General features: G+C 48.7%; 1 protein-coding gene across 1 annotated transcript in view; it reads left to right on the forward strand.

Annotated features, from left to right (window-relative positions):
• The window catches only part of RPL27 (ribosomal protein L27), a 71,826-nt gene that overhangs the window by 50,552 nt on the left and 7,014 nt on the right, over positions 1-14,260 (forward strand). The window contains exon 4 of the mRNA XM_040331869.1: positions 5,538-5,648. Coding sequence (XP_040187803.1) covers positions 5,538-5,648 — 111 coding nt within the window. The remainder of the gene's footprint in view (positions 1-5,537; positions 5,649-14,260) is intronic.

Below are 14,260 nucleotides of genomic sequence, written 5' to 3' on the forward strand. Positions count from 1 at the left end.
TCTGCACCACAGGTTTTCACGAAGGTGCTCGCCCCGATTCTGGCCCTGCTGCGGAAGCGTGGGATACCTGGACGATCCTCTTCTGAGAGCTTCCTCAAGCTCAGAAGAGGATGTGTCTATCACCTGTCAGACCCTCCGAGAATTCGGTTGGCTGCTGAATATCCAGAAGTCAGTACTGGTACCGTCTCAGCGGCTGGAATACCTGGGGTTGGTCCTGGATTCCTCTGAGGCGAGAGTTTTCCTCCCAGCGGAAAAACTGCAGACTCTGCGGTGCAGCGGTTGGCGACCCAGAAATGGGCGTCTCTTCGCTTTTGCATGAGTGCTGGGTCTGATGGTGGCCTCTTTCGAGGCAGTTCCGTATGCCCAATTCCACACTCGAGTGTTACAGAAAGAGAGGTTCTGTCACGTTGGAACCAGTGCTGTGGAGTCGGAGGAGATTTTGGGTACCTGGAGTCGGCAAACAATGCACCGACTCCTACTAAATTTAGATTGGAATTAAAAAAGCAAGTTTAAATGTCCCAATTCACAAAAAGTTATAACTAATGACTACTGTAAGAAAACCAATGCATGCAGTGCCTCACGTAACCGCAAAACGAACACGTTAAGTGACCGTGAAGAAGCATGCTTTTCATGTGCTTCACTATATGGCACGCAACGCACAATTAGGAGCGGCAATACTTCCTTTCCATAGTTTTGTGTTCTGTTACAGGGAACGCAGCGCCCATGGGTAACCTAGTCTCTCACTGATGAGGGATTAAGTAAATGTTTTTTTTGCAGAACTAGAGACACTTGTATAAGTGAAGGGTCAATAGTTCAAGACTGAAGCTGTAAACCATTGGAAAAACTGCTGTCATTCAGCTAAGGCTATAAAAACTCCTGTGGTAATGACATGTATGTTGCCTTTCTTTCCTTCAAGGAATGTATAAAATACATTTGCATATTAATACAGAGGAGTCGGAGTACAAAAAACTGAGTCGGAACCTTTATCTACCGATTCCACAGCCCTGGTTGGAACAAGCTTCCTTCCTCTCTGGATTGCCAGATTCGGGTCGACTGGCCAAGTCCTCCCTAGTGTGGTGGCTGACATCTCCGGTACTACGGACCTGGAAATCGTTTCTGCCGTGTCAATGGACAGTGATTGCGACGGATGCCAGCCTCTCTGGCTGGGGGGGGGCTGTCCAGTCAGCCCAGGGGCGCTGGACTCGGGAGTCCCGCCTTCCATTCAATGTACTGGAGCTCCGGGCGATCAAGTTGTCTCTTCAAGTGGTCTCTGGGTCTGCAAGGCCGACCGATCAGATTCCAGTCCGACACCACGGCTGTGGCATACGTCAATCATCAGGGGGGCACACAAAGCCCGGTGCATTGCCACGAAATGAGATTTGCCATGGAATGAGATGGTCCGCCTCATCACATCCTATTGGCTCACTCCTGTCACGTGACATATTTAAACGTCAAGTATCGACGCAAACATCAGTCTCAGCTAGGCTATCATAGGGAGAGGATCTCCTCTCCCTGTGATAGCTGAAGCTGCACGGAGCTCTCATTTCGTGGCAATGCACCGGGCTGTGCTCATGAGTGAAGGAGAGCGGACACACTGCTCTGTACACTCCGCTCTCTATGCTGCTGTTATTGTCCCAGCTCCCTCCCCTCAGCAGCCTCACAGCTGAGCTCCACACACCGGGCCCGCCCACTCCTCCACTGTGACCTCCGCACAGCCAATCACAGGCAGAAGCTGCCTGGTAACTAGTGTACAGTGTCCCCGGGCTCTGCCTGTCACTGAATACCAACACACACCAGCTCCGTGCAGCTTCAGCGATCACAGGGAGAGGAGATCCTCTCCCTATGATAGCCTAGCTGAGACTGATGTTTGCGTCAATACTTGACGTTTAAATATGTCACGTGACAGGAGTGATCCAATAGGATGTGATGGAGGCGGACCATCTCATTCCATGGCAAATCTCATTTCGTGGCAATGCACCGGCTGCAGCGACGGAAGTTCCAGCTCTGTCGGCGGTGTACATTCCGGGGGTGCTGAATTGGCAAGCCGACTAAGTTGCCAAAGACTAGACCAAGGAGAATGGTCGCTACACCCGGAAGTGTTTCAAACTCCGTGCCAAAAATGAGGCACTCCAGACGTGGACCTTCTAGCGTCCCGTCTCAATCGGAAGGTGTCACGATTTGTGACCAGATCGAGGGACCCTTGGGCGGACGCGCTGGTGGCGCCTTGGAGTCACTATTGCCTGATGTAAGCTTTCCCTCCTCTGCAACTTCTTCCTCGCCTGCTGCGCAGGGTGGCAGCCGAGGGGATACCATCGCCCTGGATTGGCCGCGCCGTCCCTGGTGCGTCTGGTGGCAGGCGTTCCCTGGCGTCTACCCCTGAGAGAAGACCTTCTGTCGCAGGGTCCTATCTTTTTCACCCTGCTTTACAGTCGCTGGCTTTGACAGTGTGGCTGTTGAGAGCCAGGTGTTGAAGGAGCAAAGCCTGTCGGGCTCGGTGATTTCTACCATGCTACGAGCACGAAAGTCCACTTCAAGTAAGATTTACCATCGTACGTGGAAGGCCTACATCTCTGTGTGAAGAGATGAAGTGGTGTCCCGGATTCTGCTGTTTTTACTGCATGGAGTGGATCAGGCTCCGTTTCGGAGGTCAGACTCACTGTTCGTGTCGGTGACTGGTCCTAAAAAAGGCCTGGCGGTCTCGTCGGCCACCATTTCTAGGTGGATCAGACAGGTCGTGCTCCAGGCCTATGCCCTAAAGGGGCGGGCGCCTCCCTTTCAGGTCACAGTGCATTCGACCAGGGCAATTGGTGCCTCTTGGGCTTTCCGTCATCAAGCGTCTGTCTTCGGATGCCTTCTTTGGCCGCAAGGTTTTACAGGCGGCAGTTTAAGGTTGAAGTTTCCTCCGTTGAGGAACTCTAATTTGTTTGGGGCGAAGCTTGGTTTGCTGTGTTTTTTTTCCCCACCCCTCGGAAAAAAAATTGACACTGCTTAGGGACGTCCCTAAGGTCAATGCTGCGGTGTCCGTCCATGAACGGAAGAGAAAATAGGATTTTGTACTCACCGTAAAATCCATTTCTGAGTTCATGGACGGACACAGCACCCACCCATCTGTTTGTGAAAAACATGGAAATCGATGGACAGCCGCACTCCGGATAAACTTGAGGAAGTTGTCTTTATTGATAAAAGTAAGACATGTACATCCAAAGATAGTCACATAAGGGGACAGCCGACGCGTTTTGCACACAATTAGTGCTTAGTCATGGGCCATGACTAAGCTCTAATTGTGCGCGAAACTCGTCAGCTGTCCCCTTATGTGACTGTATCTTTGGATGTACATGTCTTACTTTTATCAATAGACAACTTCCTCAAGTTTATCCGGAGTGCGGCTATCCATCGATTTCCATGTTTGCATAGTGCATTGCCAGCACCTTGGACTCCTGGGAGGTTCCTCTAATTGTCTGCTAAAGATCCACCTGGAGCGGTGACTCCCTTCCCTTTTTTGTACTGCTTGTCTACGAACTGAGGCTGGATGCTTCCAGAGAGTGGGATGTACCTGGGAGGTGCTGTACTGAGAAGTGTTTTAACACTTAAAGTGCTGTTTTTTTGTTCTGCCTAGTCCTCTCCTAAAGTGAAGGTAAATAACCCTAAGGTCAATGCTGCTGTGTCCGTCCATGAACTCAGAGAAATGGATTTTACGGTGAGTACAAAAATCCTATTCTTTCGTTCATAGACGGACACGGCCTTCTTTGACATTAGGGTTATGCTTCTCCTGGTAGGAAGAAGCATAACCCTAATGTCAAAGAAGGCTGTGTCTGTCTATGAACGAAAGAGAAATGGATTTTACGGTGAGTACAAAAAATCCTATTTTCTTCCTTCACCCCTTTTGACTGGAACTTCCAGGCAGCAAACTCCTAAAATCATTTGCTTTTGAGGCACATGAAGATTGTCTCGTACAAGGTAAAGGTCAGGTAAAAGCCTCCCAATTCATACAGCCACATAAACAAATAAGGGCTAAACTTCCAGCAGGTCATTATAACCATTAGGTTCAGTTTCCACTAGTTCGACACGCCATGCAACCCTGGACACAAAGTTGCATGACAAGTCACGGGCCATTGACTTCAATGGCACCGTTTCGAACTATGCGACTCAAAGTTGCAACGACTTAAAAGGTCCCAGCACTACCCTGATGCAACCCCGATTCAGAGGCAATAAAGTTGGATCAAAGCTGCACTCAAGTCGCAACAGCAGAAACGTAGCCTCAGAATTTTTAAAGTTGGCTGCCAGATCCTCTATTTTAGTAAATTCTGCAAGATCCCTGTGGCTAAAAACATGGACGGGTTTCTGCATCTATGCTCCGCCTTTACAGTCTGCCCATTTCAGGGAATAGTCTTTTGTTCAGGTCTCATGGCAGATAAGGCGGCGTTCACGGACAGTAAACGATTGTGTGTGTGTGTGTGTGTGTGTGTGTGTGTGTGTTTTTTTCTCGTGTCCAAAAGCAGCAGGACAGGGATAGCTGTCCCAAAATGCATTGGACTGGGCACAGGGGTTGGGGATATCTTATTAAAGGGGGGTTGTAAAGTTAAAATTATTTTTCCCTAAATTGCTTCCTTTACCTTAATGCAGTCCTCCTTCACTTGCCTCATCCTTCGATTTTGCTTTTAAATGTCATTTCTTCTGAGAAATCCTCACTTCCTGTTCTTCTGTCTGTAACTACACACAGTAATGCAAGGCTTTCTCCCTGGTGTGGAGAAAGCCTCTTCCGGGGGTGAGCAGGAGTGTCAGGATGCCCACTAACACACAGCTCCTTTTCTCTATCTGCCAAGTAGAGTGTCCTGACACTCCTGCTCGCCCCCTCAAGAGGCTTTCTCCACACCAGGGAGAAAGTGTCACATTTCTGTGTTTAGACAGAACAGGAAGTGAGGATTTCTCAGAAGAAATAAAAACATTTTAAAAGCAAAATAGAAGGATGAGGTAAGTGGAGGACTGCACTAAGGTAAAGGAAGCTATTTAGGGAAAACATGTTTTACCTTTACAACCCCTTTAACCCTCCTCAAATCAACCAAGCCCCACCGACTCAAAGTCGGAGGTGGTCTACTGTTGGGGAACCTTGTGGGCCAGAAAGTTCCCTCAGGTGCCCCAGCTGGAGTGGTTTACAGTGCCTTTCACAGGTCACAACAGTAACCAAGCTGTTCATGAATGGAGAGCCATTCATGATTGTTTTAAATTATACTGTGATCGCTATGACCTGTCATAGCGATTTCATAATACCCAGATACTGGTAACCGTAATCCGCTGTGTCCGGTGGACACAATAGTCACAGGGGGTGCGTGCTGCACGACCAATCGTGTGCTTCTAACCCAGAAAAGGCTGTCACATATGTGGCTGTGCCTGCCTGTGCTGCCCTGCTGCAGTATATCGGCATGAGTGGGGTGGCAAGTGGTTAATCACTACGCAGATTTTATACTACTACATAATGCTGATTTTTTTTTTTTTTTTTTATATTGGATTTAATTCTGCAATATTTATTTTTCTTCTAGATACTCTGTTGATATCCCTCTTGACAAAGCTGTGGTGAACAAGGATGTTTTCAGGGACCCAGCTCTGAAACGGAAAGCCAGAAGGGAAGCCAAAGTAAAATTTGAGGAAAGGTTGGTATTGAAAAATATTGATGCCGCTTACATTAAATGTATTTAATGGGTTCACACTATTGCGATGTGGGAACCAGCGCAATTTCAGTGCTGGTACCTGCATCGTATCTCCCTCGCAGGCAGTTCACACTGCCCTTTGCAAACCGCTGCGGGTGTCAATACAAAGTTAATCAGATCAGTTTTTTTGCAGATCGCAGCACAAACTGTGAATTCTAACAGGAATCGCATCGCATAAGTGTGAACACCCATGCGATCCAATTCCAGTGTGAGGGGGCAAAACGTTCCTGCACCTTTTTTCATGAAAATCCAATGAGTTCAGCCATACGGCCCATCGCATTTCTTGAGAAAGCAACCAGGAAAGTATGGATACCCCTTTTTGAAAAGTATCAAGGTATTTAGTAAGAGGCATGGTGAGTTTTTTAAGTTTCTTTTTTTGCTGTGCTATCACATGCGATGTCTGTGCAAGGCTGAACTTGCATTGCACAGACATCGCATGTGATCAGCACAGCAAAAAAGGAAACTTCAAAGATATGTAACAGTATAAATTTTGTCCAGTAATATCTGTACTTACCATTCAAAACGTGAGCGCTAAAAATTGATCTGGTTAGGTAGGGGGTTAAGTGCTCAGTGGTTAAAGTATTTTACTCAGACCTTTTAAGATTTCTGGGTCTCTGACTCAGAAAGCCGGGCTCAGAATTGTAGGATTGGGGTGGAGGACTGGTCCCCAAGGCAGATTCCGACTGGGACGCAAAATCCAGAAGAACAATCTTTCTGTTACATTGGAGAAAACCATGCCCTTTTGGGCCAAAATATTGCAATTCGAATTTGATATGTCCTCTGGTCTTTTTGGATAAGACCCGGCATAGCTGAGGTTGAAAGTCCACAAATTCTGAAGAGCCTCTTCTACAAATGGCTGATCCCCCTGGGTTTAGACTAGGGATTGTTCAATTATCCGATAAGGCCGATTTTTATTGCAGGCCGGTATCTCCATTTCCAAAAAATCGGTATTGGTTGCAAGATAGTGATATTGCCTTAAGGGCAGGCTCTTTACAGTGGACGGTCGGCTTCATTGCAATAACTACCAATGTGGCTCAGCAGCCGCTTGGCTGTTTCAAGCTGCGGGAGGGGCCATCTCAGCCCCCAGGTCACCTGGGCTCTCCCGCCCCTCTGGGAGGCCCAAGCAACTAGCTGGCACGTCTGCCAGCTGGTCCGAAGACTCAAACAAAGCTGATGCTTCGTTCGGGTTTCGTATCTAGTTACACTTCAAGCGACGTTGTGACATCACTTCCTGGATTCCTGGCATCTTAAAGGAGCCAGTTTTAAAGACTGAGCAGTAGCAGACGCTGAGTGGTTGGTAAGATGAATGAGCCTGGCAGCAGCATTCATGGTTAAAAAGAGTAACAGTTTTTTTGCATAATGTGAAAGATGTTGCGGCGAGTTCTGGGAGAGAGTCCAGAGAAGGCCACCATGGGAGAGGGCAGCAGAAGACGCAGTGTCAGATTTCCGTAATGGCAAGTAAAGAGTTGACAGAGCGGGCATTCCAAAGTGCGCAAGAGTAGTCTGATCGTTGGGGAGTGAAAACTAAACTATGTGGATTGTGGCTGTTGTCAGTGCTGATGGATGCCTTGGGTACAGTTAAGTGATGAAGTTCCAGGGTTTGGGGATGTATCTCCAGAGGTTAGGAGAAGCAGAAGGGTGAGGAAGGTAATGTTGGAAGTGCCATGTATATGAACAGACATGCCCCAGCGTCCTGGAGGTTTGATTAGCATGTGGCTTTTGAATTGGCAGGAGGTGGTGAGTGCAGCAATGAGTGGACAGGAGTGAGGGAGTTGGCTGTGGGGTGGAGAAGAGGGGTGATGGAAAGTTTAGGGAGAGACACAACTGTTGGAAGCAGTGGGGGAGAGCTGAATGGGGTAAACAAGGTCACCTTCTGTCTGTGGTGGGTTTTCAATGCATTTTCTTGTGTACTTTCACTACGTGCATTCACTGAAGTGCTCCCACTTTTAGAAATGACCCCAGCAGCAAATGTGTCCCCCCCCCCCCCCCCTTGCAAATGTAGCATGAAGAGGCTTTAGTTTTATACCATTGGGGATCAGGGTGGGTGCTTTCCGAGGAGTTCATAAAGGATGGCTGGCTAAACACAGCATGTTTTTCAGTTTAGAAACACTTGCAAGAGGACAGCATTGTGAATATGAGGACAGGCCATAATTTTATGGAGAAAATAAAGTGTCACAATGTGGACAGGTCTACAGATGGTTAAGCAGAAAGAACATACCAGAGTAATGCACTCATAAGGAAAGCGGTTTTGAGTATTTCAGTTGGGGGTGGAATTGCAGCAGCAAGGACCAATTATGAAATGCTGCAGTCAGGAATGCTCCCACTTGTAGAAATACCCCCACTTTTAGACCGAATCCCAGCAGCAGATGTGCCCCCTGCAGATGCACATTCCTGGTGTGACGAGATGACAAAACTGTGCTAACAGGCCCATTTCTCCAGATTTAGTTTTCCTTGCTGTTGCTTGTGGACCGCCCAGGTTTTATAAATCAAGCCTGTGTACTGTAAAATACAATTAAAAGCAATTTTGACTTGACTGAAAAGTCCACATCTTGTAGAGGTCGACCGATCTATCACGTTTTTAAAGAAATCGCCATCAGCCGATTATTATGCACAAAAGGCTGATTGTGAGTGAGGGATCAGACGCGGATGTGTGCTGGCTGAAAATCCCTGCCCACCGTCTATTCTAAACGACTGCTATCGCAGCCGCTGTCTGACTTTTTTTTCTTTCCCCCCCCCCCCCCCCCAGTGGAGAAAGACGGCGGCCGCCGATTGGCTGTTACTCGCTGCGCTGCATTCTGGGGTTTGTAGGCAGAGGCGCGGCATGTCGGGACGAATGGAGCTTTTTTTTGGCCAGGCGAGGGCAGAGGACTAAATGGAGCTGGGAGCGCTTGCTTGTGGGCACTGATGAGGTGGCAGACTGGCAGTGAATGACAATGGCGAGCTGTACTGTTTGGGGGGCAATAGCGAGCTGTACTGACAGGCGCTGAACTAGTGGGCACTAATTGATACTGATGGGCTATACCGGTGGGCACTAACAGGCTTCACTCCACCCTAAACAATAACCTCCTCCCCCCCACCACCCTAAACAATACCCACCTCTCCACCCTAGATTTTCTGAGATGAAGGGGAAAAAAAATCGCCCTGAAATATCGGCCGCAAAAATCGGCATTATATATCGGCCAATCGCCCGCCCCGATTTCCAAATATCGGCATCGGCCAGAGAAAAACCCATATCGGTCGACCTCTGATATCTTGTATATCAGTTATGACCCATGGTTAGTAAATGTTGAGACTCTTTGCAGTTTGCATACCGGCCAAGTCTGGCTGCTGAGGATGCTATCATTTTCATGGTAAATCGCTTATATGCACACCTGGATAAATCGGCAAGCACTGTGAGGGTTGTGTGTTTTGACTTATCCAGTGCTTTTAATACTATCAGGCTGGATCTTTTAAGCGAGAAGCTAGCAGAAATAAAAGTTGTTGAGGTTTCCTTTGTGTCATGGATTTTAGATTACCTGACAGGAAGATGGCAGTATGTGCGTTTGCAAGACTGTTAGATGGGGTGATCAGCAATATTGGGGTTCCACAGGGGACAGTTCTCTCTCCCTTTTTTCTTTTCTTTGATGTTGAATTGTAATTGGAGTCTTTTACCTTGGTGTTTAAGAGAATGTTCAAGTTGCGTTCTATCTTGGACACTCCTCCCACCTATTCCACAATACGCTGGGTACCATCAGCCAGTGTTGATTTTGGCAGCAAATTTCAATTTAGTTTTAGTCTTCTGAAAGTGTTTTGTCTTTTTTAGTCCCATTTGTAGTCATTGTATTTTAGTCGACTAAATCTCCAGTACATTTTAGTCAAAATATATAACCATTTTAGTTAACTAAAATTGAATGTGCACCGTACACAGCCCCGCCCCCCCTCTGCACGGTACACAGCACCCCCCCCCCCCCCCCTCTGCACAGTACACAGCCCCCATCCTGTGACAGCACTGCCAGCGTACTCTAAAGTTAAGTATTAATCACTGCCAGCCCTTTCTCATACACAGCTCCTGTGTCACTCATTGTAAATCGGTCTCTAAATTTCCCTCATAGCTTTGTTCTTGCATGGACCTGGTCACATGGCTGCTCTCATCTGAAGATTCATGCGACTGCTCTCCTCCAATCTAAAGCAACACTCGGAGGAGGAGAGCGGCCAACAAGAACAAAGCTATTGAGGTTGGAAGCTTCAGCTTACAATGAGTGACACGGGAGAAGGAGCAGTATAGGGGGAAGGGGCTGGCAATGATTTTTTCCTAATACTTTGCTGGCAGTGCTGTCCGAGGGCCAGAAGAGGCAGGCGGCTGGCTTGATCAGTTGAAGAAAATGTGCTTTACTTTTAGTTTAGTTTTTTTCACTGTAAAAAAGCCACTGACAAATTATGACAAACGTTTTTAGTTGACGAGATTAACACTAAAGGTCAACCGATATGGGTTTTTCTCTGGCCGATGCTGATATTTAGAAATCGGGGATGCCGATTTTTGTGGCTGATATTTTAGGCCTTTTTTTTTGCAGGTGCCACTGGTTGGCACTGGCAGGCTTCACAGCCAATAATGAAGCGCAGTGAAACTAGGGAGAGAGGAGCTCACAGATTCAGCGTGATGTCGGAGGTGGGCGGGACCCAGGGTGGGTGGGCCCGCTTTCCAGCCAATGATCGGGCTGTTAAAGGGGCGGGGCCACATACATGTAGCGGTCTGCCCAGATCTCAGCCAATTGGCTGGTGTTGGATAGCTGGATCCTGCCCACCCCAACATCGGACCTTGCTAATGACAGCCTCTCCCTCCCTCCTTTTTACACACCACGGCTGCTCTGCAGACAGCGTGGAGAAGGGAGGAGGTACCCCATGTTCCTCCTCCCTTCTTCACACTGCTGACACAGATTCGGGCAATGTCAAATATCGGCCTGATTTGGATAATCAGCCGATTTCTCCAAAATGGCCGAATATCGTCCGACGTCTAACACTGACATTGTTGCACCCAAAATGCACCACAGAAAATCATTTTTGCCTGGGGAGATCAAGATATAAAATCTTTTTCTTTTGAAGGCTGGAGGTGAAGATTTAATTCTGATTTGTTTTTAGAATCAGTATTTTGTGCTATTTTTATAGTTTGTTGGTATTGTGGTGTTCATTCTCTAACGCCACCCCAGTAGTGTATTTGGTAGTTTGCCTGTTAATCTGTTCATGATTTTTTTTTATTATTTTTTTTAATACTATGGATCTTTTATTAGTACTGTAGTTTGAATTGTGTTTGGTATTAATGTCTGTTGGTAATTTTTTTATTTGTCAATGGACAGACACCGCCTCCTTTAAATCTTGACTTGTGGGTTGTGTTCCGTCTATTAGAGGACTAGGCAGACATGTTAGATATTTAAATACGTGTAACTTTAACAGAGTTGAACAGCCCCACCCAGGGGGCGGTCCCTCCGGTCATAACCCCTCACCCTGAAGCCAGCAGCTCAGTTTTTTTTTTTTCCTGCCTAGTAGAGAAGGACCTGGCTCCCTTTGGGCCCAGAGTCCTGAAGAAAGTTTTTTACTTTTATTTCTTGATCCCGAGATCTACTATCAACTGACGGGCTGGATAATATAGATCCTTGTAACCTCCCTAGTCTGGCCATCAAGCGTGAGCAGACCTTAGGGCATGTCGTGGCCGACCCAGCGCATAGCTATTTGCTCCAGGGGTGGCTGGTGAGCTCTGTGCTCCGGGGTTCACATATGACTGGGCTGCTGTTGTCTCGGTCACAGTGAACCATGGCCGACACACTTCTCAGCTGTGGGTCTGTCAGGAACGCACTAGCAAGTCCGAGCATGGACAGGCAAGTAAAGTTCCTCCTGTTTAGACAGGTCAGAACAGCTGGGGGTCTCCTGTCCTGGGTTTCCTCTCCCTCTGTCCCCCTCCTTTCCGTGTGTGTTGTTGTTTGTTTTTTCCCAACATTGAAATTTCCCATTTGGCGGCCATTTTGTCGTGACCGTGCTGTGGCACAGGTCTTCCTGGCGGGTGGCCATTTTCTAGTAGCCCACACCCTTTTTCTGAGGCACCCGGCGGCCATTTTGGAGTGGTTATTCTCTGTATGGCTTGGCCTCTAGTGCTAGATGGCTTCCTGTACAGCGCGAATAGCACCTCGGTCACGCTGTGTGTGTGTGTGTGTGTGGGCAGAGCGAATGGCGGCACTGAGCAGTTTCTTGCTGGGTGGTGAGTTCCCTGGGTAAAACCACCCCCTGGTCAGTGCCACATTTTTTTTGTGTGCAAAGTGCCTTGACTTGGTCCCTAAGGCTGTCGGTGAGTCAGCTGACGTTTCTTCCCCAGACATTAAAGAGGCGGCAACCGGTGCACCTGCAGTTCCCATGGACACTTCGTCTGTGGTCTTGGAGTCGTTTGTTGCCAGGGTGGAAGCCGCGTGTGGGCGTAAGGGGGAGTAAAAAGCGCAATCTCTTGGGGAATGCTCAGACTTGGGCCTGGCTGCAGCACAGGACCCCCTGTTCTGGAGTGTCAGTGAATGCGGAGCACTCGTGGGTGCACTTATCAGTGCAGTCACCCTTAAGCTGGAGGATACAGCTGGAACATCCACTGAGGGGTCGGCCCATTTTTTGGGTCTCACAAACCGACCCGCGCTGTTAAGGTATTTTCTTATGAAACTTTTTGTGACAAGTTCACAGATGAGGGATGGGAATGGCGGTAGAGGTCCTTTGTGGACCCTCAGCGCATAGTGGCCTATTACCCATTCGAAGAGAGCCTTTTGAAATTATGGACTTCGCTCCAACCCCCCGCCCCCCCGGGTATCGAGGTTGCACAAGGTAACCACTATTCCGGTAGAGGGGACCCCTGCTTTTAAGGACCCTGCTGATAGGATTTCCGAAGCGGTGAGTTATTCCATGTTAACTATGTTGGGGGTCAGCATTGTGGCCAATAATGGCTGCAACTTTGGTGTGTCTCACTGAATGGGCTAAAATGTTGCACCAGGCAGTGAGAGGAGCATCGGCTCCCCACAGAATGTGACACTGGCTGTCAGGCTGTGCAGGGCCTTGTGTATATCTGTGATGTGGCCCCTTTAATCTCCATGACCTCTGTATCTGCGGTGGTTTTGTGCCGCCTGATATGGCTAAAATGCTGGTCCGCGGACCGAGCTTCCAGGAAGGCTGACGGATTTACCTTTGGTGCCTTGCTGGAGGACATATTAAGGTTGTCACTGGAGGGAAGAGCACACTTCTCCCTCAGTCCACTAAAAGTAAGGAGCCGCGCCATAAAACGTGGCCCTCCTTTTCTGCACAAAAGCGGTATTTTTGTCAGTCAGGGCCCACTGGCAGACCCTCCCAAGCTGACAAGGGTCGAGCTGGGGGACAGAAGCCTCCCGGGGTGAGCAAGTAAACCAAGCCCGCAGACAAGTCTGCTACCGCATGAAGTTATGCCCCCGCCCGATTCTTGGGTGGGGGGACGTCCTCGCGAGTTTGCAGCTCGGTGGAGCTCCCTGCCTTCCAACCAGTGGGTTTGCAAAGTGGTCACCTCCGAGTACAAGATAGAGTTTCCTTCTAGTCCACCAGATTCTTTCCCTCAAATCTTCCTCTCCTTCGGGCTTGTCGGAATGCCCTGAGGGGGGCAGTACAGGACTTACTGAGGTAATCATACCTGTACCGCTGCTGGAAAGGTTTCAGGGATTCCTCATATGTGTTCATGCTCCCAAAGGAGGATGGAGTTCGTCCAATCCTAGACCTCAAGGCCCTCAATGCCTTGTGAGGGTTCGGAAATTCAGGATGGAATGGGTTCGCTCGGTGGTCGCTGCGCTCCATCCAGGGGACTTTCTGGCATCCTTGGATATCAAGGGCGCATACTTGCATGTCCCCATCTGCGTCAGACATAAGAGGTTCCTGCGTTTTGTGGTCAGGAATACCACTATCAATTTGTGGCTCTCCCCTTTGGTCTAGCGCCGGAACCAAGAGTTTTCACAAAGGTGCTCTCCCCCCGATTCTGGCTTTGCTGAGACTCCGAGGCATTGCTATCGTAGGCTACTTAGACTATCTTCTGAGAGCTGTTTCAAGCTCAGATTTGAAGGACATGTCTATGACCAGTCGGTCTCCGAGAATTTGGCTGGGTGCTGAACCTCCAGAAGTTGGGGTTGATATCGACTTAGCGCCTGGAATACCTGGGGTTGATTCTGGATTCCTCAGAGGCGAGAGTTTTTCTTCCTCTGGAGAAGTTGCAGATGCTCCAGATTGCAGCGAGGTTGTCAACATCCCGCAAATGGTCGTGTCTCCGTTTCTGCATGAGTGTCCTGGGCCTCATGTACCTGTCTGCTACTGCTCCGTTCCGGAGGTCATACTTGCTGTTTGTTTCGCTGACTGGTCCACAGAAAGGCCTGGCGGCCCCATCGGTCACCGTTTCTCAGATCAGGCACTGTCACCCAGGCCTATGCCCTTAGGGGCGGGTGCCTTCCTTTCCTGTTACGGCGCATTCGACCAGGACAATTGGTGCGTCCAGGGCTTCCGATGAAATGCATCTGTGTCTCAGGCGTGTTTAGTGGCGACTT

The sequence above is a fragment of the Rana temporaria genome, chromosome 12 (genome assembly GCF_905171775.1).
Source record: "Rana temporaria chromosome 12, aRanTem1.1, whole genome shotgun sequence".
Lineage (NCBI taxonomy): Eukaryota > Metazoa > Chordata > Amphibia > Anura > Ranidae > Rana > Rana temporaria.